The 26,621-nt window shown below is 46.4% G+C and overlaps 1 protein-coding gene and 1 pseudogene across 4 annotated transcripts; one reads left to right on the plus strand and one right to left on the minus strand.

The window, feature by feature from the left end:
• The first annotated feature begins 742 nt into the window (after positions 1–742).
• On the plus strand, positions 743–1,849 carry LOC139439385 (ras GTPase-activating protein-binding protein 1 pseudogene; annotated as a pseudogene).
• Positions 1,850–3,891: 2,042 nt separating this feature from the next.
• On the minus strand, positions 3,892–20,585 carry TBC1D13 (TBC1 domain family member 13). Of its 4 annotated transcripts, none has more exons than XM_023590126.3 (13): positions 19,674–19,822; positions 18,597–18,670; positions 18,239–18,310; positions 16,657–16,697; positions 16,013–16,074; positions 15,779–15,878; positions 14,867–14,949; positions 14,288–14,447; positions 10,571–10,781; positions 9,839–10,002; positions 8,222–8,382; positions 7,918–7,975; positions 3,892–6,604 (listed from the first exon to the last, which is right to left on the minus strand). In XM_023590126.3, the coding sequence occupies exons 6-13, from the start codon at positions 15,848–15,850 to the stop codon at positions 6,539–6,541; spliced, it is 975 nt and encodes a 324-aa protein (XP_023445894.1). In that variant the 5' UTR covers positions 15,851–15,878; positions 16,013–16,074; positions 16,657–16,697; positions 18,239–18,310; positions 18,597–18,670; positions 19,674–19,822; the 3' UTR covers positions 3,892–6,538. The 4 variants fall into 4 exon arrangements, with proteins under 4 accessions (XP_023445894.1, XP_071073025.1, XP_004463131.1 ...); XM_071216924.1 differs by having other exon boundaries at positions 18,239–18,307; positions 19,674–19,817; XM_004463074.5 differs by lacking the exon at positions 18,239–18,310 and having other exon boundaries at positions 19,674–20,585.
• Positions 20,586–26,621: the final 6,036 nt, after the last annotated feature.

Genomic DNA, 26,621 nt, shown 5'->3' on the forward strand with positions numbered 1-26,621 from the left:
TACTTAATGAGGGCCAAGAAGGGACAAGCACTGGTTTAAGCTCTTTACTACTTCACATAATCCTCAAAAAGAGCCCCGACAAGGAGCTCCTAGTTGAGAACAAGGACAGGATCGCAGGTCTGACGTCAGAGTCTATCTTCCTAACCATTACACCATCAGCTAAGCCAAAACTCCAGCCGGCTGTCGAGGAGTTCCTTAACACCCAGCACTGAGACAGGGATGCAGGCAGCCAAGCAAACAGCTGAACGAACGGACCCTCCTACAGTGACTCCAGAAAACAGCTCGGCGGGATGCCTGAAAAGCCTTTAAACTTGCTTAAGAGGACAGAGCTGGGGAAATAAACAGAAATGCAAAGATTTCTAACACGACTATTCACCACAGTATTATTTAGATAAGTGCTGGAATAAGCAAAATATTCAGAAATAGGGGGTGTGAATGCAGTTGCTTGAGGGAATTTTTTTGCCTTCCACTGTGCTAAGGAGCAAAAAGCTTGTTCCTCTCCCATTCAGCCACACAGTTGAACTGACCAAAGCAGTGGTTATGTAGAAGCCTAGCCCCTGCTGATCAGGCAGGAATTTGTAAGTTATTTATATACTGCTGAACCAGGGCCCAGACATGTACACAGATTTTATGGGGAAAAAACAACAAAACAAGAAAAACATCTTATGTCCATGGGAGACTGGATTCAAATGGAAAACCAGCAGATGTGGTCTATAGACTGAAAGAAATCCATAGGAATGTGATGTCGCAAACTTTACCAACTGCCACAGTAAGCTTCACCATGCTGATGCTCACGCCATCTAAATGACGGTGTGGTGTCCAGGTGAGGGGACTGCTTTCTAACAGCAACCAGGCTTTAAGGACATTCGTGCAGATTTTTGTCCTTGCTCCTGAGTGCTCCGGTGCAAATAACTACTACGTTCACAATATGAGGTCTTTGGTGACTTCATCACTGAGCCTTAGGAGGAGCTGAGGCAGAAGTCGAGAAACGGAAGAAAAAGACAGTGGACACCAGAGGTGCTACCTGATGATTCTGGAACTTTCTGTGATCACACTGTCCACAATGACTTGGAAAAACATTTAGAGGAACCTAAATCCTGAACCAGAACTGGAGCAAGAACCCATATCTGAAATCCAAAAGGAAAAATCTGAACCAGTATTAGAAGAAACTGCTCCTGAGGATGCTCAGAAAAATTCTTCTCCAGCACCTACAGACATAGCTCAGACTGTACAGGAAAACTTGACATTTCCTGGTCATCTATGACTAGTAAGAACCTTCCACGCAGTGGCGCAGTTCTAGATACTGGGATACCACCTCGTGTGATTAAAGTAAGCCTGAATCTCAGATTCCACCACAGAGGCCTCAGAGGGATCAAAGAGTGTGAGAACAAGGAATAAATATTCCTCCACAGAGGGGACCTAGACCAGTCCTTGAGGCTGGTGAGCAAGGGGATGTTGAACCCTGAAGAATTGTGACACCCTGACAGTCACCAGCTCTTAACTGGCATCAGCCTCATGAGATGGACAAACCCTAACTTAAAGATTTCTTTCTTAATTATGGGAATGTAGTGGAGCTGTGCATTGATAGCTGTGGGAGATTACCTAATTTCGGTTTTGTTGTGTTTGATGACTCTGAACCTGTTCAGAAGGTCCTTGGAACAGGCTCTCATGTTCAAAGGTGAGGTTCGTCTGAATGTGGAGAAGACTTGAGCAGCCCTCCTCTCAGAGGAATGGTACAGAAACCAGGATTTGGAGTGGGAAGGGAATTGCTCCAAGGCAGTGAATGAATTGCTCTTCGCTGATCTTCTTGCAGCTGTACAAACCCTAGGTCCTGCAGAATAGTGAATTTCTTCAGCCTTTGATATCCTGGAGTATGAGCCTAGTCCAGGAGTTCTTAACTTTTTTTGTTCCATGGACCCCTCTGCCAGTCAGGTGAAAATCATGGACTCCTCAGAATGTAGCAACAGATAGTTTTATGACACTCAACATCAGAGGTCAAATAAAGATGATTGTTTTTAATTAAAGCTCATGGACCCCTGAAATCTTTCCATGGACCCCTGTGGACCCCTGGTTAAGAACCCTGGCCCTTTAATGTGACGTTTTGTGTGATCTTTTAAAAAAAGACCGAAAAAAAACAAGAACAAAAACAACCAACCCTGCCCTACTAGTGTTATAGACTGCATAAGTTTGTACAACCTTACTCCTGTTAATGATGTGTGCTCCCTCTCCTCCCTTTCCTTTCCTGAGCTTTTAGTCCTTCACTTCCAATTTTGTGAATGACACTTGAGAATTTTTAAAGAAAAAAAAAAAAAGGACTGAACTTCCTTGCTTATTTTGCATATACAGACTGGATTTGTGGTTTTTTAAACATTCATTTCCCCAAAGGAATGTGCCTTGCTTATTACTGACATTTGGTATGTTCCATTCATTGGAATATTTATTTTCTACATGTTCCAAAAGTCTGTAAGAGCTACAGGATTTGATAAATATTTTGAAGGCAGGAAAAACACAAATTGTTTCTTCTTTAAGTCATACCTACCTTCTGGTGTGGAAAATTGCCTCTGGAAAAATTGTTTTGGTTCTTGCTGTTGTGGTTAAAAACTGAATAAAATGTGTTTTCCCCCTTTTGATATATGATCACAAGACAATTCTAAAACCTATTTTTACCTTTGAATTTAAATTGTGAGATGGGTTTTAAATATCTTCAGTGAAACTGATGCTTTCCTTGAACTTTTAAAATTTTTGAAGTTTTTTCATGTTTAATTTGAATATGTAAAAAACAAAAACAAAATAAAATCTCCAAAATCTGAGAAACAAATAACCAGAGGGAAACTGTTCTGCCTTCTATTTTTTTTTTTTTTAGGAGAACCAGGCACTGAACCTGGGACCTCATACACAGAAAGCAGGTGTTCAACCACTTGAGTTACACCTGCTTCCCTATTTTTTATTTCCATCGTGGCAACTGTTTAAAGAAAAATATTTTTTTAAAATCTTTGTTTTTATGAGATTCAGGGTATATGGGGAATTTAGAGTGCCTCTTTTACCTTGTATGTCTTCTGTTAACATTTTGTTATGCCTTATTCTGAAATTGAGTCTCAAACTGGAATGCCTTTGAGGTCAGATGCTTCTATAGAGGTTCTTTTACTCAAGTAATTTAACATTTGTATGAAGTTCTATTTTTGTATGTATTTAGATTCCTAATCATAACCCATTAGAAGAAATGTGATTTTAATATTGGATTTTGTTGATGTGCTCGAGTGTCTAATTTTTTTTCTCTTTAAAAATCATAGCCATAAAGTAAATTTTCTATTTTGTTATTGTTCTCTTTATTGATGGGCATGCAGTGGCTGTTTCTTGGAATGGCCAATTTTTATTAAAATATTTCTGTAAGAAAATTTAATCTGACAATATAGACCAAAAAAAATAGGGACTGGCTGCAGGCATTTTTTAGCATATTAGGTGGAATAGTATGTAGCCTTGAAAATACTTTAAAGCAACATGCCTGCTAAGTCGGGGAAGGTAAAATATACAAAAAAAATGACAATTATGTAAAAAAAAAACAAAAACTACGTCTGCATTAAAAAAACATTATCAATGATTTTCTCCAGATTGTGAAATTATGGGTGATTTTTTTTATTAACATGTTTTTGAATTCTCAATTCAAAAATTGTTCGCTATATAATCATGTAATACCTACTTCCCCAGTCTACATTCCTTCCTATCTCGAGCTGTAAACTGCTGTAGTTGGAATCAGAAGATTGGAATTGTCCCTTGCAACAAGATTTCCTTTGTTTTAGACCACTGAGATTTATGACTCCACCCATGCTCAAAAATTTTCCCCATTCCCAGAGGTCTCTTAGAGGTTTCAGACCAGGATAGTACCAATGCCCATTGCAAAGAACACATGATTTATTAAAGACATTTTCTCATAAACCGCATTGATTCAAGAAACAAAACAGATGAAAACACAAAGCAGGCTAACATTCTGACCCTCTGGAGTGAGGCCTGCTGAACTCACACAGCCTAATCTGTCAAAGTGTCTGAAGTCCTGGGGGGCAGCTTCTCAAGTAGGAAGGCCTGGGCACTCTGGCTCTCTGGGGAACTCCCTTGAGAAATCTGGGGAGAGGGAACAGTAAAGGGCAGGTCCTTTCCTCAGGCAGTATATCATAGTGGGTAGCTCATCCTAACTAGGACATGGTCCCTAGGATCTTGACCTTCATCCCAAGGTCAAGGAGAGGGCAATGGACACAGGTCTCTCACTGAGGCAAATTAGATACAGTGATTCAAGTAGTATGGCCCCGGGAATGAAGGCAGGTGAAGAGGAAAGGGGATGCATAAACTGTCCTGGGCAGTGTCTGCTTAGTCCCAGCCACGACCCAGGCCTCAGGCTGTGAAGAGATCAAGGCTGGGGCTGAAACACAGGCTGAAACACCAGCTGACAGTCCCTGGAAGAGGGTGGGCCAGGCTGGTAGAAAACAGTATGTCTCTGCCCCACCTCAGGGGCCCTGGAGTCTGTCAAGGATACCAGCTCTTTTCTCTACCCTACTACCCAGCTCCAATACAGAGTTCAGGGCCCTCCCAGTTAGGAAACCCAGGAAGGTCCAAGAGGCAGAGGGAGAAGATGCTGGCTCTGACCTTGGGAAATCAGAAGGGCCATGTGTCCAAATCTACCTTCCAACCTCCAGCCCCAAGTCCAAACTAAGCACCTGCCAATCTGCAATAAATAACCAGAAGTCTTAATAAATAGTAAATCTCTCTCAAATACTGAGTATTGGGAGAAGAGGTGGCAAAAAAGGCAAAGATGTAAAGTTCCAGAAGAATTCAACATACAGCTTGCAAAGAAGCCAGCTGGGGGAAGCTATTCCTGGTCCCAGCTGGGTCTGAGAAGCCAACTAGAACTACTGCCTGCCAGACTGAAGAAGGCTTGGGGGCAAGAGGCCTCCTGGGGCCCTGCTCCTGCTGGCCAGTCTGGGAAAAGGGTGAGGACCCTTGCTATAATACCCACCCTCCCAGACCAAAAGCACCAGCCTTCTCACAAAAGAGAGAGGCCATGGTCGGAATAAGCCACAGTCCTCCCACAGCCTAGCTCTGGGAGTAGCCAGCTGCTCCTCCCAGTCCTCCAAATACTAGGAACAGCCAAAACAGGTAAGAGAAGGGTCAGCTCCTCCTTCAGCCTGCTTGGGGGATGAAGGGACAGAGAGAGGAGCAAAGACAAGGCCCTCATGGCACAAACAGGACCCAAGACCTTTGAGCTCAGCTATACCTGGCCCAGGGAGGTGCCCTTTGGTTATACTTACCCTTTTGGGGACTCACCCACCCTGGGCTGGGACCTGGAAGTCAAGAGAATGACTTTTCAGAAGCACTTGGATCACAACCTTTGGAAAAGGGATTCCAGCCTTATAATGTCCTTTCCCTTGGAGCCCAAGGGACCACCCCAAAGAAAAAAAGGTCTCTGGGGGACTCTCTGGAAAAATACAGATCTACCCCATCTTCATGAATTTTTAGCAGCTTTTGGTTTCAAGATTTCTGTTGTGGGGAACAGGTTGAGGGACCTCTACTGAGGCACTGTAGACTACCTCCCAATTTGGGGGACCTGGGATCTTAGAACTGGGAGGACAGGAACAGAGCGCAAAGGCCAAGATGATCTCCTGGGACTTTGCTGAGTTAGACTTCTCACATTCTGTCTCACAGGTTCTCCGGAGTGGAAAGGAAGAGGGAGAGAAAGAGGCTCAGGATAAGGCACCCCAAGAGAGAAGGACAGAGGAGAGCAGTGGAGAGAGGAACATACAGGGTGAGAGTATTACACCCTCTGTGAAAAAGACGGAGGGAAAAGAGAAGGAACCAGAGGTAGAAAGGTAGAGAGACAGAGAAGCAGATAGGCCTAGAGGGATTCAAAGATACCCTTACATACCCACTGACTAAAAGACATGACAGAGAAGAAGCAGAGACACCCAGGATTCAGAGACACATATAGGCCAACCTACAACCAGATACACATATTCAGTGGAGAGAGACAGAGGATGTGACCTTGGCCTGGCAGTCTCTTAGCTCCTTCACAGTGTTACTTTCCCATGGAGAAGCCTAAGCACCAACACCCAGAAGTAGAAACTGGGCCATTTGCCCAGGGCCTCCCCCCCACCTCCACCCCCATCAACAGAGTCCAGAAGATCAGATGCAGGAAAGGAAAAAAGGGGCAGCAGAATGGAGGCAAAAAGAGACCCTTGCTAGTCTCCCAGTGCCCTGAAGCTGCTCCCAGCTCCAGAAATAGAACTTCATGACTTCCCAACCTTGCTCAGCAGCGTGGGCAGACAGTCCCAGGACTGAAGAGCAGGAAGGAAGACAGGGTTAGGAAGAACGGCACAGTGTGCCCCCAGTGGGAGCGGCCTAAGTCACGGGAGCCAGGGCAAAAAGGCCTGGAGTGTGGCCAATTCTGGAGCTTCCTCTCCGCTGGAGATCCCACAGGCTTCTGCACATCCCAGAGGCAAGGGCACAGGGGTTGGGCGGCTTCTCTCCCAAACCTAGGCCTCTTGTCACCAGGTTACTTTGAGTCTTGGAGTTCCTTGGCTTTCTGTAGGATCTGGCAGACATCCGTGATGGGATAATCCTAGACATGGGAAAGGCCAACAACATGCCTGTGTAGTCAGCAGACTCTGCACTTTTGCCTCATCCATGTACTCCCCACTGGGACCTGACACGGTGCTGGGACCTCAGCCTCAAGGGCAGGGGTCATGGAAAACCAGATACCATGCATGCTACCCAAAGGCCTGCAGGTAAATAATGTTACAACCACGGCAGCAATAACTTAACTAACTCAACCAGTACCACCAAAAGGGTCATAGCTCCTTCCTTGGGACCAGACCCCATCCCACATCACCTCTCCCCAACCCCACCCTCAGACCCTGAGCTCCATTCATAACGAGCCTGATACTGTGTTGAACCCTATTCATGCATTAGCTCACTGAATCATCACAACAGTTCTATGATGTAGCTGATTTAGTCAATGAAGTTACTGAAAACCAGCCCTAAGCCAGGAGTTGAAGAAATGGATGCCTAGAGAGACTGTTACTTGTCTCAGATCACATGACTGTACTAGTACAGTAGCACAAAGACATGAATCCAAAGCTGTCTGATTCTCACACCCATGTTTGTTTGCTTTTTAATTTATTTCTCTCTCTTCCCCGCCCCCCACCCCAGTTGTCTGCTCTGTGTCCATTCACTGTGTGTTCTTCAGTGTCCACTTGTATTCTTGTGAGTGGCACTGGGAATCTGTGTCTCTTCTTGTCGTGTCATCTTGCTGTGTCACCTCTCTGTGTGTGCGGCGCCACTCCCAGGCAGGCTGTGCTTTTTTCACATGGGACGGCTCTCCTTACAGGGCGCACTCCTTGCATGTGGGGCTTCCCTAATCGGGGGACACCCCTGCATGGCACGGCACTCCTTGTGCGCATCAGCACTGCGCCCGTTGGCCAGCTCACCACACGGGTCAGGAGGCCCAGGGTTTGAACCCTGGACCTCCCACATGGTAGGCAGATGCTCTATCAGTTGAGCCAAACTGCTTCCCATGCACCTATGATCTTAACCACGATACTCCACACTTTCCTTCCCAAGTCCCTCCCTTCTTGGGCTGAGCATGATTACCAATGAGCACTCCAGAGTGCCCACTGGATCCCAGGTACGTTTAACTTATGGAAAGCACTTGATTTAAAGAGGCTTCATTCACTCAAGGCCACATGACACTCAGGGACAGTGGCACAGTCAAGATCCAAACCCAGATCTGCTTCAGGGGTCTGGACTCTGTTACACTCTACACTCTACAGTTCTCAATTCTAGCCTGTGACAGTGGTAGGGACAGGGGTGGGTGCTTGGTAAGCATTTGCTTCAAGACTAAAGACAGAGCTTGCCCCTCCAAACTCCCGTTACCTGCAGAAGCCGCATGTTTATAGTAAAGTCCCCTTCCAGCAACTGCTCCCGGATCAGTCTAAGAAACAAAAACAGCAAAAGCACTAGAACCCTGGGTCGCTCTGAAGGTGCAGGCACAGCTGAGCCCCTTCCCATTCCTTCCTCACCACCCCCAGTGAGTTTGGTTCAAAGTTCTCCCAAGAAGGTCAGAGACTCACTCCAGTCCTATGAGAGCAGCCCCCTGCCCACTCTTCTGGGGCCAAAGGACCCTCCCTTTTATTTATCCCAAGGCCTGGGCCAGCTGAGCAGACACCTGGTCACTCACATGAGCATGGCACAGCAGACAAGGAGCAGAAAGTCAAAGCGGTTATCATCGGCGAAGAGGGAGTCCCAGATACGAATAACGTCAGGCAGTAAGAACTCCTGGGATAACAGCAGCGTCAACCAGCGGAAGGCGAAGAACTGGGGCTTAATGTTCTGCTCTTGCTGGGGAGAGAGGAGTACGGGGTAGTGTGTTATGTGTGCTGCCGCTGTCATGGAGTATCACACAGCCTATTTAAAATTGAATTTAGATGACCATAAACAGAAGGGCCCAGAACCTAACGTCAGGGACTCAGCAGGGCAGGAATGAGTACCAGGAACATTATGGAGGTGAGAGAGGGGCATTGGGGCCACTGGAGAGCCCCACTTGGCTAAAGCGACTGTTGCTCTTGGCACCAGTAATCAGATCAACCGATTTTTCAAGAGAAGTCAGAAACCCAGACTTTTACATAAATTCTCCAGACGTATAAATGAAGGCTCAAATTCCTTTAAAATACTGTGAGGTTTATAAACTTGAATTTATGGGCATACACAGTGACTGTTATCAGGCACTTATTACAAACCTGGCCTTGCACTTTATTTAGCACATGTATTTCCTCACTTATTTAATCCATACAACATCCCCACGAGGCAATTATTACCACTTTAGAGATGAGACTGCAGGGCAGTATTATTAAGTGGAAAAGCACCTTATGAAACAGCATAAATATGATTCCATTATTCGTTTAAAATATTTACATATGTATTTACTTTTTTCACAGAACTGTTTTTATTATAAAGTTTCTTTTTATGACTGAACTGTTTCCTAAAGTAAACATGAATGCCACTACAATAATTTTTAAAACTATTTTTAAGTATTAAAATAAAGATGGGGAGCAGGTGTATCTTAGTAGTTGAGCACCTGCCTCCCAGGCACAAGGTCCCAGGTTCGATCCCCCTTATCGCCTTAAAAAAAAGAAAATGGGGAAGCTGATGTGGCTCGAATGATTGAGCTCCTGCCTGCCACATGGGAGGTCCCGGGTTCGGTTCCCAGTGCCTCCTGGAGAAGACAAGCAAAAGATCAAGCTAGCACAACAAGATGATACAACAAAAAGATACAGAGAGGAAAGACAATGAGAGACATAACGAACCAGGGAGCTGAGGTGGTTCAAGCAATGAGCACCTCCCTCCCACATGGGAGGTCCCCAGGTTTGGTTCCCGGTACTTCCTAAAGAGAAGACGAGCAGACACAGCGAGCACACAACAAATGGACACAGAGAACAGACAGTAAGTGCAAATAATGAAGGGGGGCAGATAAATTAACAAAACACATCTTTAAAAAAAGAAAGAAAGTCAACTAACTTAGCATATGGTAAATGCCCACACTATTCCTGGCACAGAATAGACGCTTGGTAACTGTTATCAACTTCTCTTTCCACTGCCAGCTTCTCACCATATGTTGCCTCAGTCTACCAGCCCCATCTCAGCATGTGGCATAGTGTTCCCAACAGCAGTAGGCTTTCAGCCCCAGGATCAAGCCAAACCACACCCTGGGCCTCAGATGTTCAGGAAGCCCAAGCCCACAGTCCTCTGCCCCTTTCTGTCGGTCAGCCCTGGCCCGTATAGTCCTGGGGGTCCTCACCAGTTTCAGGTAGAGCTCCACATCCTTCTCCTTCAGAGTGGAGTACACCTTCTCCATCTTGTAGGTGATGCCACATTGCGAGTCATCCAGGCTCTTGATGAAGTTGTCCCGGATTTCAGCCATGAGGTTGGTAAAGCAGAAAAAGGTGTCTGCCTCAGCATGCTCTGGGGGAGATGGGCAGGATGTGGACAGAGGCAGAGAAGTGGTATCCTCTCAAGTCCGATCCCACACTTCTCCCCTTAAATGCGATCTCCCCCTTCCCCTCCAATGCTCCCCAAGTCACCCCCACCTTCAAGGTCAGGCACAGTCCTTCCTCTATCCTTGACCACTCTCCACCCCCAAACTAAGCCACTGCCTCTCTCATCTCACATCCTCTGGCAACACTATATACACTCACTTAGCAATTTATTACATGCTCTCCTGATGACATTTTTCAAATCACTACGTATATCCTTTCTATCGTTCAGCTTCCTGTGTATACATTTAACTTATTTGACCAGGCTTCAAATTACAAATATCAAGACATCAGTAAACCTCTCACATTCTAGAAAGTCAGAGCCAGAAAGGACCTTAGAGAGGATCCAGGCCAACCCACTCATCTGACAGAAGGGAAATGGAGGCCCAGAGAGAGGAAGAGCTGTTCGACCTGATAAAGCCCATGAAACCAGCCTTCCTCAGGCTGTTATTCTAAGGAGCCAACAATGATATGGGGATGGCCAAGAGTCCTTTTACCTTTCCACTCGCTGTTGGGGTCAGTGGCAAAGGTATAGTAGAGGGGGCCCACGATCTCGTTCATGCCCTGCACATAAGCGATGCCGGGGTTGAGCTTGGCATAGATGAAAAGGATCCGCTCCACCACCTCCCAGTGGGCCTCACAGCCGTTGGGGAGCACCTCATACTCATTCAAGGATGATGGTGCAGTGTTCTTGTGTGGGGAGCTCATCTGGGGGAGAAGAGGAGGAGCCCATTAAGAAGGTGGTGGTATTTCCAACAACATGTTCTTGCCAAAAATGTTTACCATTTAATGTCAACATGTTTACCATTAAGCCTAAACCTAGCTTCCTGTTTATTAGAAATAGAGGCATGTCAAATGTCACCCTAAGGACACAAGCAGACAAATCCAGAATGTGAAACTTTCTTCAAGACAACTGGACTAAATCTACTTTATGGTGACAAAAGAAAGACCAGAATAGTGGTTACCTCTGGGGTGGGGAGTATTGACTGGGAAGAGGCATGAGGAACTTTCTAGATAATAGAAATGATCTGTGTCTTGATCTGGGTGGTAGGTACATAGACACATGCATTAAAAAAATGTCTAGTCATATACTTAAGATTTGTGCTTTTTATTACATGAAAGTTACCTTTCAGTTAAAAAAAAAAAAACTTTAAGTATGTCAAGCACAGACAACTGGGCAAGAGTCTTCAAAAAACCCCATGTAGTGGGGAAAAATAGTAGAGGCCTGCTCCAGATCAAGAGACTAAAGAAATGTAACATCCCAATCCCAATGAAATGCATCAATCTTGATTGGATGGTGGATTGAAATTCTTGGGACAATTAAGGAAATATGAACACAGATTGGATATTAGGTGATATTATGAAATTACTGTTACTCTTCCTAGGTGTGAGAATAGTAAGTAGGAGGATGTCCATATTGATAAGAGATACCTACAAAAGTACTCAGAGGTGAAAGATGAGGTCATCTGCAACTTTCTCTCTCTATATAAACAAATGTGGTAAAATGTTCATTGTTTCATCTAGGTAGAAAGTATCTAGGCATACACTGTACTGTTCTTCCAACTTTTCTGAATGTTGGGAGCTAATTAGAGATGGTGATCCCTGCCAAAAACTCATGCAAGAGAAGTGGAATCCCCACACCAGTGACCTGCTGAAACATTGCCTGGGCTCCGTCCCAGACCTACTCAATCAGCAGCTCTAGGACTGGGCTTACACGTATCGAGAGAGCTACAGGCAAACCCAGGCAAAGACAATACATAAAGACATCCTGGAAGGGTAGGGTCCTGGGAATATTAAATGCCCCTTCTCGTTATATTTACATATCTACGGACACATGTGTACATATGTGCATGCACACATACATCGCTAACATTTACCAAGCACTTTCTATATGTCAGACAGTGCTCTACAAGTATTCCTCCACTTAATCTTCTCAACATCCTAGAACATTCTTTCAATTTCTGAGATGAAGAAACTGAGGCTCAGAAATGTTAGGTCACTCATCAAATGGCTCATAATAAGTTGTATAATTGGGACTTGAATATAGATTGTCTGAGTCTGGCACTTGAGGTCCAGACTGCCTCTCAGAATAGCCAATACTCTCCAACTTTCCAGGAATCTGCACAGCCATGACCTCATTTTATCCTCCTGGCAACTCAAAAGGCAGAAAGGGCAGAGATGACCATGCCCAGTTTATGGGAGAGAAAATGGAAGCTCAGGAAGGAGAGCCTAGTATATACAGAATCACAAAAACAGTCAACTTTAACTCAACTCTCAGAACCACAGGTCCAGAGGGTCTGAATGAAGCTTCTGGTTGGGTTCTCTGCCACCAGAACCAGGCCCAAATGCTAAAATGGGTAATAGCTCAGATCTCAGACCCCAAATATTAAAGTATAGGCAGAGTACCCACTGGGCCCTTCAGCCAAGAAATTAGCAGCTAAGTGAGAGGGCTACCCACCAAGCACTATAGTTATTTAATCAAGCATGCTTCACCTCACAGCACCCCTGCTGGACACCCAACTCAGTCATAGGCACATGGTACCCTGTCCATAGCATATGCTGTAACCTATGCAGGCCCCTGCTGTTCCTGCAGAGAACCATGGCTGCTCTCCTAGATGCACAGAGCCTTGATCAATGTCACTCCACTTAAGGAAAACAAGCTTCTATAGTAGCATCTACCTCCAGCTTGTTGGAGGATACAAAGAACAATTTTTCCATTGTTGGAGGACAGTGAAAAGTTTTGAAAAACTTTGGAGTTCCAGGTACAAAAGCAGTAGGCGTAAATTAAAGAATAATACACTTGTTTGACTATGAGCAGCTTCTCAGTTACAGGAATCTACTAGAAGATTAGGGTTCAAATACCAGCATGCCTTGCCCAGCAGTGTTTCACCTGCTTAAAAACATACACAGGCCAGAAACCCAGAAGTCACCTTGGACTTTTGTTTACTTCACCATCCACTCCCATATCAGATCAAGAAGTCTTGTTGGTGGCGGACTTGGCCCAGTGGTTAGGGCATCCGTCTACCACATGGGAGGTCCGCGGTTCAAACCCTGGGCCTCCTTGACCTGTGTACAGCTGGCCCATGCGCAGTGCTGATGCGCGCAAGGAGTGCCCTGCCACGCAGGGGTGTCCCCCGCGTAGGGGAGCCCTACGTGCAAGGAGTGCGCCCCATAAGGAGAGCTACCCAGCACGAAACAAAGTGCAACCTGCCCAGGAATGGTGCCGCACACACGGAGAGCTGACACAGCCAAAAGAAACACAGATTCCCGTGCTGCTGACAACAACAGAAGCGGACAAAGATGATGCAGCAAAATAGACACAGAGAACAGACAACCGGGGGGGGGGGTGAGGGGGGGAGGGGGAAGAATAAATAAATCTTTAAAAAAAAAAAGAAGTCTTGTTGATTCCATCTCCTAAATCTCTCAGCTCTATCCCCACTCTACCCCCTCCCAGGCCAACACCATCTATTGTCTGGATTACTGCAGCAGCCTCCCAAGTGGTCTCTCCACTTCCACTCCTGCTCCCTCCAAACCAATATCCATACATCATCCAGAGCAATCTTTTACAAAAGCACACCAAATCATGTCTCACTACTCTACTTAGAATGCTTTGATGATTCCACAACCTTCAGGATAAAGGTCCCACATGGCCTTGCCACCAGTGACCCTCTAGCAACCCTCTCCTCAACCCCCTCTCCCTGCCTCTTAGCCATGCTGGACTCCCCCACTCCCTGAACATACCATGCTCATTCCTGCCCTAGACTTTTGCACAGGCTCTCTCTCCACCTGGAATACTCTTTCCTCTCCATACTTCAAGCCTTAGCTTATGAGTCACTCCCTCAGGACGTCTTCCCTGATACCCAGACTAGGTCACTCCCCACTCCCCACTCCCCATGCCCATTATTGCTCCCATTATACTTTCTCATCACATTTGTAATTACTTTTTCAGGGGCCATTTTAACCAAAAGATTAGAAACCAGTTCACTCACTGCTAATTCACTGACACAGGGCCCAGCACCAAGCTGGAGTATAAGGAACATTTGATATCTGATTTTCAGAAAGAGCCCCAGAAGTGGATCAAAGGACCAAGGTTACTTTTAGGCAACTGTCCAGGACAGATGGTCTTGGACCTGAGGTCCATGGCAAGTGGTCCAAAGGAGGCTAGAAGGGAAAGGCTGTCACAGGGAGTCCTTATGGCCCCAGTTGGCTCTCACATTTGTGACCCCACTCCGGTTCCGGGCCACTGTCTGGGATTTCAGCGTTGTCTGTTCCACCCGTTTACGAAGGGTCTCAAACTCATTCTGGGGGTCCAGGATGAGAAGGCAGGGGTACTCAGTGGCCCTCTGGAAGAAGGATATATCTGGACACAGCCTCCTGTGAAGAACAGAAGGAGAGAGTACTGTTGCTCAAAGTGGAGATTTCAGTCATTCCATCAGTGCCTTGCTATCAGGAGACCCCAAGCATTCTAAAAAATTGTTTTGTTTTTAATTAATAACATTTTATTTTTAAAGCTATATATATACATATATAAAAGCAATACAGCCATTGTGTATGTATATATAACTCTGTAATTACAAGGCGAGTCTGGTACAGGTAAGGACAGAATCCCCACCACTCACTTTCCTTGCCAACCCCATTCTCAGGCCCATCATCAATGAGGCCTGGATCCAACTACCAGCACAACCCACAGATAGTTCCCAAACACCCACATTGTGGGCCTGGGCTGGAAAAGGAAAACAGATCTGGAAAACACCCCAGAAGTCCCATGAGCCAGCTACCAGTTCCCAGGTTACCGGACATCTTTGTCAATCTGCAGCAACACCTCATTATCCTTGAAGTATGTGTTCCACCGGCTGTCAGGGTTGGGATTGAGTGGCTGTGGGAAGAAAAGAAGCTGCTCCATCCTGGGCCCAGAGACCCCAGGGGAAGACACTAACCTAGTGGCCTCACCAGTAGACATACTAACAATGCTACCAGTGACCCACCTGTGCTTCTGAGAAAGCCTGGGAGCACCTCAGAGGCAACAAAGGCCTCCCCACAGGCTTCCAAATCATGTTCAAACTCCCCAGCTGGCACCTGAGGCCAGCAGTCTGCTCTGAGTAGATCCCTGCTTGGCCAGGACTCTATTCTTTCTGTCCACTGCAGGAGCTCTAGAACTCAGCTCACTGAATGAATGAATATTGTTATTATTAGGTCTCTTCGAATCTAATTCATCAATGCTTTGAATTGCCAATTCATCTCCAATTCCTCCAGAACAAAACACACAGGGAGGATCTCAGAATGCTCCTCCAGGCCACAGAATGGCAGATTATCCTCACTCCTGCCCTTCTCTTACCTTTCCTCAACTATGAAACCACAGTACCTTTGAGGCCTCACAGACCTGAGATGAGGATTAAAGGAGAAAATGCATGTAAAGCACTTGGCACAGTGCTGCACACAGCACACCACTTATTTATATAAACCAGCTATCATTTATATCACTGACTGGGCCCAGGGCTTCTGCAGTCTGGCCAGGCCAAGGGAGAGGAGGGGAGAGACAGTGGTCTTCAGAGACTAAGCACTAAACAAAAGGGAAATACTAGAGGATCTGGAGGGGACCAAGGCCAGGTTGCACCTGTCCTCTGGGGATGGGGACCTTAGCTATTGCAAAGCCTCCACCTCTCCCTACACTGTATCTTTAATCCCCACTGCCAACCCCTACTCACATGGTCCTCAAAGGTCACATCCTCCCTGGACACTCCCATGTTGGCCTTGGCAATGCCAGGCTGGATAATCATTTCCCTCAGGAACTGAGAATACAACCCCCTGCAGAAAAGAAGTGGGAGAGAGGGGTGATTCCCAAAGGTCCTGCCCAGGTAGCCCAAAGCAGCAGGAAACAGGATCAGCTGCTCTGCCTGATACTAAGGTCCTCCTATCATTACCCTCCCTCAGGGTCTTACCTCTGCTTGGCCAGGATGGAGGTCCATGAGGCTCTCTCCAAGGGGAGGTAGTTCAAGAGAACCTGCACAAAGAGAGTGAACCAAGGCTCTGGCAACTCCCCCCACTCCCCAACCTCAGGTAGGGCTGGAGGCTGACAAGCCTTGAGAAGACTGTCTGATAAAGCCCAAAGAAGACAAGAGGAGCTAAAACCCAGGAACTTAGGGTAGCCTCCCCTTTTCTCCCTACTGTTTCCTCCTTTACCCCAAACCAGCCCTTTTCTCTGCTTTTCCTCACACAGACACTTCCAAATGATAGTACAACCCTGTGCTTGAAGGCACTGGAAACCAGGACACTGAGCTTCCACTCCCACCTCAGCTAATAGCTTTGGGCAAAGCGTGGCCTTTGTTTTGTTCCAATAAGCTTCACTTCCACTACACTGTATAGACCAGAAAGCAGAGGGCTTCACTGGCCTTAGGAAATGCCCCATCCCCAAGAGATCCTGAAGGATGTCAAGAGGAACAGAAAATCTATAACTGCCCACAAAAGCTTCCTCAGGCAAGCAAGGAAAGGTGCAGGACAGGAGAAAGGGCCGGGGGTAGGGACAGCCCATGCAGGAACCCAGGGACTCTCAGCAGAGCAGAAGCCCCACCCCAGGCACACCCACCTTCCAGCAGAGGCACCGCAGTCCGCCCTCACAGGGGATGCCTGTGGACACAGCAGGCAAAGGTCACGCCCCAGGCCAGAGTCCCCAAACCCCCCAGTCCTCCACCTCAAGAGCCAGTTGGCAGGAACAAACTTGGCAAGAAGTATTTTTTCAAGAATCATTTTCCAACAAAAAGATCAGCAGACTAGATGCTAATCCTGTGGGTATTTTCTCTCCATGGCCTCAGCCCCCAGTCCAGAGTGCCCTCTGGAATGTTCTTTTTTTTTTTTTAAACTTTTTTTAATCTTTATTTATTCCCGCCCCCCCCCCGCCATTATCTGCTCTTCTGTGTCCATTTGCTGTGTGTTCTTCTATGACCGCTTCTATCCTTATCAGTGGCACCGGGAACCTGTGTTTCTTTTTTGTTGCATCATCTTGCTGCGTCAGCTCTCCGTGTGTGCAGCGCCATTCTTGGGCAGGCTGCACTTTCTTTAGCACTGGGCAGCTCTCCTTACAGGGTGCACTCCTTGCATGTGGGGCTCCCCTACGTGGGGGCACCCTTGCGTGGCAGGGCACTCCTTGTGCGCATCAGCACTGTGCATGGGCCAGCTCCACATGGGTCAAGGAAGCCTGGGGTTTGAACCGTGGACCTGCCATGTGGTAGGCAGATACCCTATCCATTGGGCCAAGTCTGCTTCCTGGAATGTTCTTTTGAGGATAACATCTTCTCATCCTCAATCTTTCCTCCTCAGAGCAGCCTTTATCACTACCATCTCTTCCCTATTATAAACCATAATGGCTCCTTGACTTCCTCTTCAGAGCATTCATGACAATTGGAACTGTATAACTTAATTTGTGTACTTAATATCTGTAACCCCTACTACCAATTAAGCCCCAAGAAGACAGGGAGCACATCTGTCTTAGTTTCCCAGTGCCTAGCACAGGGCATGGCACACAAAAAGTATTCCATAAGTATGTGTGATATAAACTGAGCTATGAATGCTAAGTGCTTCACAGACATTATATCACTTAATCCTCATTATAAAACCAGTTAAAATGGGAAGATTAGTATCATTGCTCTCATCTTATAGCTATGTAAACCCATCTGTGAAACGATGACAATCAAGGTCTCAAACAGAGGTCCAAATGACTCTTGAGCCCAAACTCTGAACCACTACCCCAGAATGCCACCCCTGAGATCTGAGCAGATTCCTCAGTCCAGCACAGATCCCAGAATCCCTCAAGATCATTCAGGCCTACAGAAAGACAAACTTCTTCAATAGTCTCAGGATCTTCATTTGAAATGCCGTTGCTATGGTGTTCTTGGTACCACAAACATGAGCTAATGTCCCCACCTGAGAATCTGTATGAGGATGAGGGAATCAACTCCAATTCTTTGCTGGCAAAGTACAGGACAGGACAGGGACAAGAAGCCACAAAGAACACCTTGGGATATTTTTTGAGACAAACAAAATGTAGGTAATCTCTGGGCTGGCAGGTTAACCATGCCAAGAAGGGTAAAGTCAAACATTGGTGAGGTTCAGCTCCTTAAAGTCAGGGTCCCAAAGCTGGAATTTCACTAGTAACCAAAGTTCACTGTTACCTCAGTTGGCATTGATTCCAAGTCAGGGAGAAAACCAGGATCCACCCTGGGGCTAACAACACAGGAAGCCTGCTGAGGAATGAGGAAAGGCTGCTTCTAGGCTCAAAAGGTCTCCCCACTCTTATCCTCCCATCTGGGGTCCTCTGCAGTTACTCTCAGCAACCTGGCACCTCCCTCCTGTCTAAGGCCTACTGCCATGCTAACCATTACTTCTCTGGGAACCCCCTCCAAGCTCAGGGCAGTCACTAGTTGTTCAGATCCCCAGAATTGACAAGGTGTGGTACTGGCCATCTTCCCCTCCATCCTAGCCACAACACTGCCCCCAAGGAAACCCTGAAAATGCAGTGTTGCCTCTTACCACAAAAACTGAGTTCCCGGAGTTTTTCCAAGGCAATTGTGGACTCCTTCAGGACATCCTGGAAATCTGCAATCCTAGAAGTGAGAAGGGAAAGGCAAATGAAGCACACTCAGTTCCCAAGGTGGCAGACTTAGTGCCCAAGTATGGGGCCCACAGTTCTCCCCACCAGTCTCCAATCTACCCCTACCCCACTTCAGAACACAAAGATGGCAAGCTCAGTCCAGGTCCTCACCAAAGGAAACTTGTGGGAACTGTTGATAAGATATTCCCATTATCACTTAGTTCACTAAGCCCAGAGACATAAATACCAGTGAAGAAACTTGATACTCTTGTCTAGAGGTTCTCAAAAGAGCACCATAAAATTAGACACATTGTTAATAATATCTCGCTAGCGGGCATCTACGAGGCACTTCCTGCTGGCCAGGCCCAGCCCATAGCACCTTACCACATGAACTCAATGACTCCTAGGAACCAGGAGTAATTTGACTCACAGACAAGAGACGTGTGTAATCTGCATGCAGCTCTCCAGGCTCAAAAATACAGTCATTATAAGACCTCTGGGTCCCACAGCAGGCAAGGACAAAAGATTTTAAAAAAAAAACAAGTCCTGGAGCAAAACTGAAGCGTGAGCAAAATTTAGCCAATGCTGCAAGATCTGACCAGGAGAAGAACGGACTAGAGGATCCAGGTTTTCTAGTATCCCTGGCAAGAACGGGGTAAGGGGTTGGGAAATATCTGAACAGGGTACCGGAACAGCGGGGTAACAAGGCAGAAAGGGAAAGAACATGGGCAACGAGGCCCTGGGATAAGGAAGAAGGTAAGGGAGAAACCAGGTGCCTGAGGTGAGGAGGAGAGAAGGGGTGACACCTGGAGCAAGAGGTGCTCCCGCCCCGTCGTCGCTCCTCAGGCCCCCAGGCAGCGAAGCTGGAAAGTGGGCGCCCCAGCCCATATTTCTGAAGTCGGGGAGCCGGGTGGGTGGTCCCGGTTCCCGGCTGCACCCGCGTTCCGCCTTCCGTGGACAGAGGGAACGGCCCGCCCGGGAATGGTATAAACCAGCTAGTCCCCGTGGCCCCTTACCGGCTCTTGTGCAGACTCGACATGGTGTTGACTTCCGGATACCCCCTCCGCCTCCGCCGCCTCCGCCGCCGCCGCCACCGCCCCCCAGGGACGAGAGGCGCTCCCCAAAAGCCTCCCGCCGGAAACCCGGCTACCAGCGCGCGCGTTCCGCCCCGCCCCGCGCACGTACCGCCTCCTCCTGCCCTCACGCTGCCGCCGCTGGAGCGGGTAGGAGGGGCGCCCAAGTGTGAGAAGGGCTAGACTTTGTGCTCCCCTGGGCCTCGGCTTCTATTTTGCGCAATATGCTTGCCACAGTGTCCTCTTAGTTACATGTGTCTCTTCTGTACTTAACTATTGCATAATGCCTGATGAATGTCGTCCTCCCGTGCGACAGGACCCACGCAGGCCTTGTTCACTGCTGAATCCGCAAGACCTTTAACAGGACTTTCGCAGAAGAGATGGCTCAGTAAAAATTGGTAGTAGAGGACAACTCTGTGTTTCCTTGACTTTTATGTAGCACAAGAAAAACACAGTATAGCTTAAAGGCACAGTATAGTTAAAGGTTAAAGCATTATATAATTACATAATTATATAATTAGAATATTATAATACTAGAAAATATTAAAATACTAGAAAAATTCAACGTTAACACACAGAGATTATCCCCAAATTGGGAATTTTACAAAACAGAGGAAGGAGTTGCAACGGAGGGATAAGAATTAACAAATAATTAGGATTACAAAATCATTGTAGGGAAATGGACTTTGGCCCAGTGGTTAGGGCGTCCGTCTACCACATGGGAGGTCCGCGGTTCAAGCCCCGGGCCTCCTTGACCCGTGTGGAGCTGGCCCATGCGCAGCCCCACGCGCAAGGAGTGCACCCATGAGCAGAGCCGCCCAGCGCGAAGGAGGGAGCAGCCTGCCGAGGAATGGCACCTCCCACACTTCCCCTGCCGCTGACGACAACAGAAGTGGACAAAGAAACAAGACGCAGCAAAAAGACACAGAGAACAGACAACCTGGGGAGGGGAGGGGAATTAAATAAATAAAAATAAATCTTTAAAAAAAAAAAATCATTGTATAGATGCACATATAAGAAAAGAAAAAGTTAATGTCTGAAATTCCTGAAACTGACAGAATTTAGCCTAGATCTGCTATTGTGATGGACATTCTAAATAGGTCTCACCCCTATTTATGTTACTCTTGACTTAGCCTCACCCTTGTGTATACCTTTTTGTGATGGTAATTCTAGACTGAATTTACCTTTGTTTCTGGTGATTTCAGAACTAGGTTCCCCCCTCTGTGTACTTGCCGTTGTGATGGTAACCACCCTTCCCTCCATGTTGGAATCAATAAGAACGTCTGCTCCCCTGGTCTGGGAAGGGAGATTTGAGACACCTCAATAGCCTGTCCTTCACCGGCATTAGTAAACCTGTTTTCTTTCATGACCATCCCAGTGCAGACTTCAATTCATCTGCTCTGGGTAAGAACCCAGAGGAACCCCTGTGGGGTTTCTTTCATGTCCACTGGACTATATGATCTCTACACTGTGTCCAGCTCTCAGGTGCCTGCCCACCAGGAGTTCATTATCCAAAACTGGCACAGGCCGTGCATATCAGTTCCTTATTTCACTCATTCCATAAATGATTTGTTTCCTTTACATGTTAGGCACTGTGCTAAATATTCCTATAGAATATGAAGATACATTTCTTCATATGAAATATAAGAAGTCAATAAACGTTGACTTAATTGCACAGCTGGAAATTAGTATTTTTTCCAAATAAAAAGTTAGGGGAGTGAATGTAGCTCAGTGGTTGCGTGCCTGCTTCCCACATATGAGTTCCTAGGTTCAATCTCCAGTGCCACCAAAAAAAAAAAGCCAGACAACCCTTTATAATGTTGGTTAGGAAAACAAGGAAAAAATACAAACAATATGTTAAGAAAAATACAAGCCAGATGACATTAGGACAGTTAGGCTATCATTTGGAAAAAAAATAAAGTTCTATTCCTAGCTTACATCCAACACAAAAATAAATTCTAGGTGAATTAAAGCTCTACATGGGAAAAAATCTATAATGTTAGAAGAAATATATGGGGAAGCAGATTTGGCTCAATGGATAGAGCATCTGCCTACCACATGGGGGGTCCAATGTTCAAACCCAGGACCTCCTGACCTGTGTGATGAGCTGGCCCACGGGCAGTGCTGATGTGTGCAAGGAGTGCCATGCCATATAGGGGTGTCCCCCATGTAGGAGAGCCCCACGCGCGAGGAGTGCGCCCCGTAAGGAGAGCCGCCCCACGCGAAGAAAGTGCAGCCTGCCCAGAAGTGGGGCTGCACCCACGGAGAGCTGATGCAGCAAGATGACGCAACAAAAAGAGAGGCAGATTCCAGGTGCTGCTGACAAGAATGCAAGCGGACACAGAAGAACACATAGCAAATGGACACAGAAAGCAGACAACTGTGGGGGGGGGTGAAGGGGAGAGAAATAAATAAATCTTTAAAAAGAAAAAGAAATACATGGAGAGAAGAATGTTTATAACCTTGGAGAAGGAAAGATGCTTCCAAGGAAGACACAAAGTCCAGAAGCCATGAAAGATAAGACAGACATGTAACTACATAAAACTTTCTCTGAGGGTAAAGTAAAAGGCAAACATCAAGAGGGGAAAATATTTGCATCCTTTATGATAAAAAGTTACTGTCCTTAACATATAAAGAGCTCTTAAATTAACAAGAAAAAGACAAACCCACTCCAAGGGGGAAAAAAAGCATAAAATATTTGCTGGGTGCCTGCTATGTGCCAGGCATGTTCTATGTATTGAGAATTTAGCAGGGGACAAAACACAAAAATCCGTGCTCTCCTAGAGCTTATGTGTTAGTACGGGGAGACAGATGTTAAATAAGATAAACAAATTGAATAGTGTGTCAGCTGGTGATAAATGGAGGAAAAAATAAAGCAAGAATAGAGAGTATGGGGTTAAGGGAGATGCAATTTTAAATAACGGGATCAGGAAAACCACTCTGAGGGGACAGCTAAGCAAACACCTGAAAGAAGTAAGACAGCGGCTTATAAGCAGGCACTTCAAAGAATAAATAAATAAAAATGATCCAGCAAATCCTGAAATGACATTACATTACATGAATACACAAGAGTATGAAGAGAACAACGATATCATGCCCCTTAGATTCAAGAAAATAATTAATATTTATTAATCCACCATTGGTAGGCTGTGGAGAAACAGACCTCTCTTTTTTTTAATTTTTTTTTTAATTTTTTTATTTTTTATTGACTTTGTAATAATATTACATTAAAAATATATATGTGAGGTCCCATTCAACCCCACCCCCCCACCCCCCCTCTCCCCCCCCCCAACAACACTCGTTCCCATCATCATGACACATCCATTGGATTTGGTAAGTACATCTTTGGGCACCTCTGCACCTCATATACATTGGTTCACATCATGGCCCATACTCTCCTCTATTCCATCAAGTGGGCCCTGTGAGGATTTACAATGTCCGGTGATTACCTCTGAAGCACCATCCAGGGCAGCTCCATGGAAACAGACCTCTCTTGACAACTTTATTTTATTTTATTTTTTTTTAAGATTTATTTATTTATTTAATTCCCCCCCCCCCCCGTTGTCTTTTCCTGGGCAGGCTGCACTCTCTTTCGCGCTGGGCAGCTCTCCTTACAGGGTGCACTCCTTGTGCGTGGGGCTCCCCTACGCGGGGGACACCCCTACACGGGGGACACCCCTGCGTGGTGCGGCACTCCTTGCGCTCATTGGCACTGCGCATGGGCCAGCTCCACACGGGTCAAGGAGGCCCGGGGTTTGAACCACGGACCTCCCATGTGGTAGATGGACGCCCTAACCACTGGGCCAAGTCCGTTTCCCTCTTGACAACTTTAAAGGGAGTTGAATTGGTACAGCCTTTTCAGCGAACAATGTGACAGATTCTAATACAATTTTTCTTAAGGTGGTACCAGGGATTGAACCTGGGACTTCATACATGGGAAGCAGTCGCTCAACCACTGAGCTACACCTGCTCCCTTCTAATACAATTCTTAAAAAATATTTATTTATTTATTTATTTCTCCCTCCTCATTGTTTGTGCTCGCTGTCTGTTCTCTGTGTCCATTCATTGTATGCTCTCTGTGCCTGCTTATCTTGTTTTAGAAGGCACCAGGGAACTGAACCTAGGAGCTCCTATGTGGGAGAGAGGTGCTCAATCACTTGAGCCCTCTCCACTCTCCCCCTTGTTGGGTCTTTCATTGTGTTTCCTCTTGTTGTCTCCTTGTTGCGTTACTTTGTTGCATCATCTTGTTGCATAAGCTTGCCACACCAGCCCATCCTGTCAGCTTGCTGTCTTGCTTGTCTTCTCTAGGAGGCACAGGGAACTGAACCTGGGACCTACCATGTGGTAGACAGGCACCCAAATGCTTGAGCCAATTTCCCAATGCAATTTTTATGCTTCTTTTAATTTTTTTTTGTTAGAGTTCAATGTTCTTTTTTTAAAAAATTTAATTAAATTTTTTAGTTATCTTGTAATTTTTTTATTTTAAAATAATTATAGGTTAGCAGGAAATTGCAGAGATAGTACAGAGAAGTCTAGTGTACCTTTCACCCAGTTTTCCCAATTTGGGGGGGGTGGCAGAATGACATCTTTATTATGGAAAAAGTGAAGCATTTCCTTCATTTGCAAGTGCAGGTAACCACACTGTCAGCAATACCTGTTGACAGTTACATCAGTAGAAAGCAAAGGTGTTCTCATATCACATTATAGTAGTAGAAGATAACTTGAAATATCAGCACTTAAGACACAGTAGTAGAGAAGCAGACTTAGCCCAGTGGTTAGGGTGTCCGTCTACCACATGGGTCCACGGTTCAAACCCCGGGCCTCCTTGACCTGTGTGGAGCTGGCCCATGCGCAGTGCTGATGTGCGCGGAAGGAGTGCCCTGCCACGCAGGGGTGTCCCCCACGTAGGGGAACCCCACACGCAAGAAGTGCACCCCATGAAGAGAGCCGCCCAGCGCAAAAGAAAGTGCAACCTGCCCAGGAATAGCGCCGCACACACGGAGAGCTGACACAGCAAGATGACACAACAAAAAGAGACACAGATTCCCAGTGCCGCTGATAAGGTTAGAAGCGGTCACAGAAGAACACACAGTGAATGGACACAGAGAGCAGACAACGGGGCGGGGGGGGGGGGAAGAGAGAGAAATAAATCTTTAAAAAAAACAAAAAACAGGCATAGTAGTTACTACACCTGCTGCTACATATTTTTTTTTCATTAAAGATTAATTTATTTATTTCTCTCCCCTCCCCCCTCCCCCGGTTGTCTGTTCTCTGTGTCTATTTGCTGCGTGTTCTTTGTCCGCTTCTGTTGTTGTCAGCGGCACAGGAATCTGTGTTTCTTTTTGTTGCGTCATCTTGTTGTGTCAGCTCTCCGTGTGTGCGGTACCATTCCCGGGCAGGCTGCAGTTTCTTTCACGCTGGGCGGCTCTCCTTAAGGGGTGCACTCCTTGCGCGTGGGGCTCCCCTGCGCGGGGACACCCCTGTGTGGCAGGGCAGTCCTTGCACGCATCAGCACTGCGCATGGGCCAGCTCCACACGGGTCAAGGAGGCCCGGGGTTTGAACCGCGGACCTCCATGTGGTAGACAGACACCCTAATCACTGGGCCAAGTCCGCCACCTGAGAATTTTATATAAAGGAAGTGTAGCAGTTTGATATTATTTATGAATTTCAAAAAAAAGGTATGTTTTTAAACTTGTCTATCCCTCTGGGTGTGATACCCTTTGATTGTATTAGATTCAGCGGAGATGTCTTTGATTAAATTAAGTTTCGATTTGAACACGTCAGTCTGGTGTAACTCACTTTAAGTCCCTGCCCTCTTGGTGGGCTCATATAAATGGACACTCACTCAAGAAGACACACAGAAGAAGATACTAAAGAGGAGAGAGCTTGGTCATTTTGGTCCTGCCATGTGACAGAAAGGAGAAGGCTCAAACAGCTAAGGCCTCAAGAAGAGAGACAAGCCCAATGCCAGCCTATAGCTGAGATCAGAAGAAGCTGGGCGCATGAAGCCTTAAGAGGAAGAGGGAAGGAGAGACCAGGCAGAGGTCACACACCATCCTGCTTCAACACAGGGCAACAGACTTTGGTGAAGAAGTAACCTTGAGCTGGACCCTTTAGGGCCTTGTAACTGTTTTACCCCAAATAAATACCCTTTATAAAAGCCAATAGGGAAACAGACTTGGCCCAGTGGTTAGGGCGTCCGTCTACCACATGGGAAGTCTGCGGTTCAAACCCCGGACCTCCTTGACCCGTGTGGAGCTGGCCCATGTGCAGTGCTGATGCGTGCAAGGAGTGCCCTGCCACACAGGGGTGTCCCCGCGCAGGGGAGCCCCACACGCAAGGAGTGCGCCCCTTAAGGAGAGCCGCCCAGCGTGAAAGAAACTGCAGCCTGCCCGGGAATGGTACCGCACACACGGAGAGCTGACACAACAAGATGACGCAACAAAAAGAAACACAGATTCCTGTGCCGCTGAGAACAACAGAAGCGGACAAAGAACACGCAGCAAATAGACACAGAGAACAGACAACTGGGGTGGAGGGGGAGAAGGGGAGAGAAATAAATCTTAAAAAAAAAAAAAAGAATGAAATCTTAAAAAAAAAAAAGCCAACAGATTTCTGGTATTTTGCATCAGCACCCCTTTGGCTGATTAATACAGGGTTTAATAATACACTATATATACATTTTTAAAAATCAAGTTTCCTTCACTCAGCCTAATTATTCTGAGACTCACCGATGTCATAGCATATATAAGGACTTCATTCCTTTTTATTCTTAGGCAGTATGTATTCCACTATATGAATATACCACAGTTTATTCATCCATTCACCTATTGATGGATTTATTTGATATTTCAAATAAAGTTTCTATATTCTTTCATGTACAAGTCTTT

The sequence above is a fragment of the Dasypus novemcinctus genome, chromosome 8 (assembly GCF_030445035.2).
Source record: "Dasypus novemcinctus isolate mDasNov1 chromosome 8, mDasNov1.1.hap2, whole genome shotgun sequence".
In the NCBI taxonomy this organism is placed as follows: domain Eukaryota; kingdom Metazoa; phylum Chordata; class Mammalia; order Cingulata; family Dasypodidae; genus Dasypus; species Dasypus novemcinctus.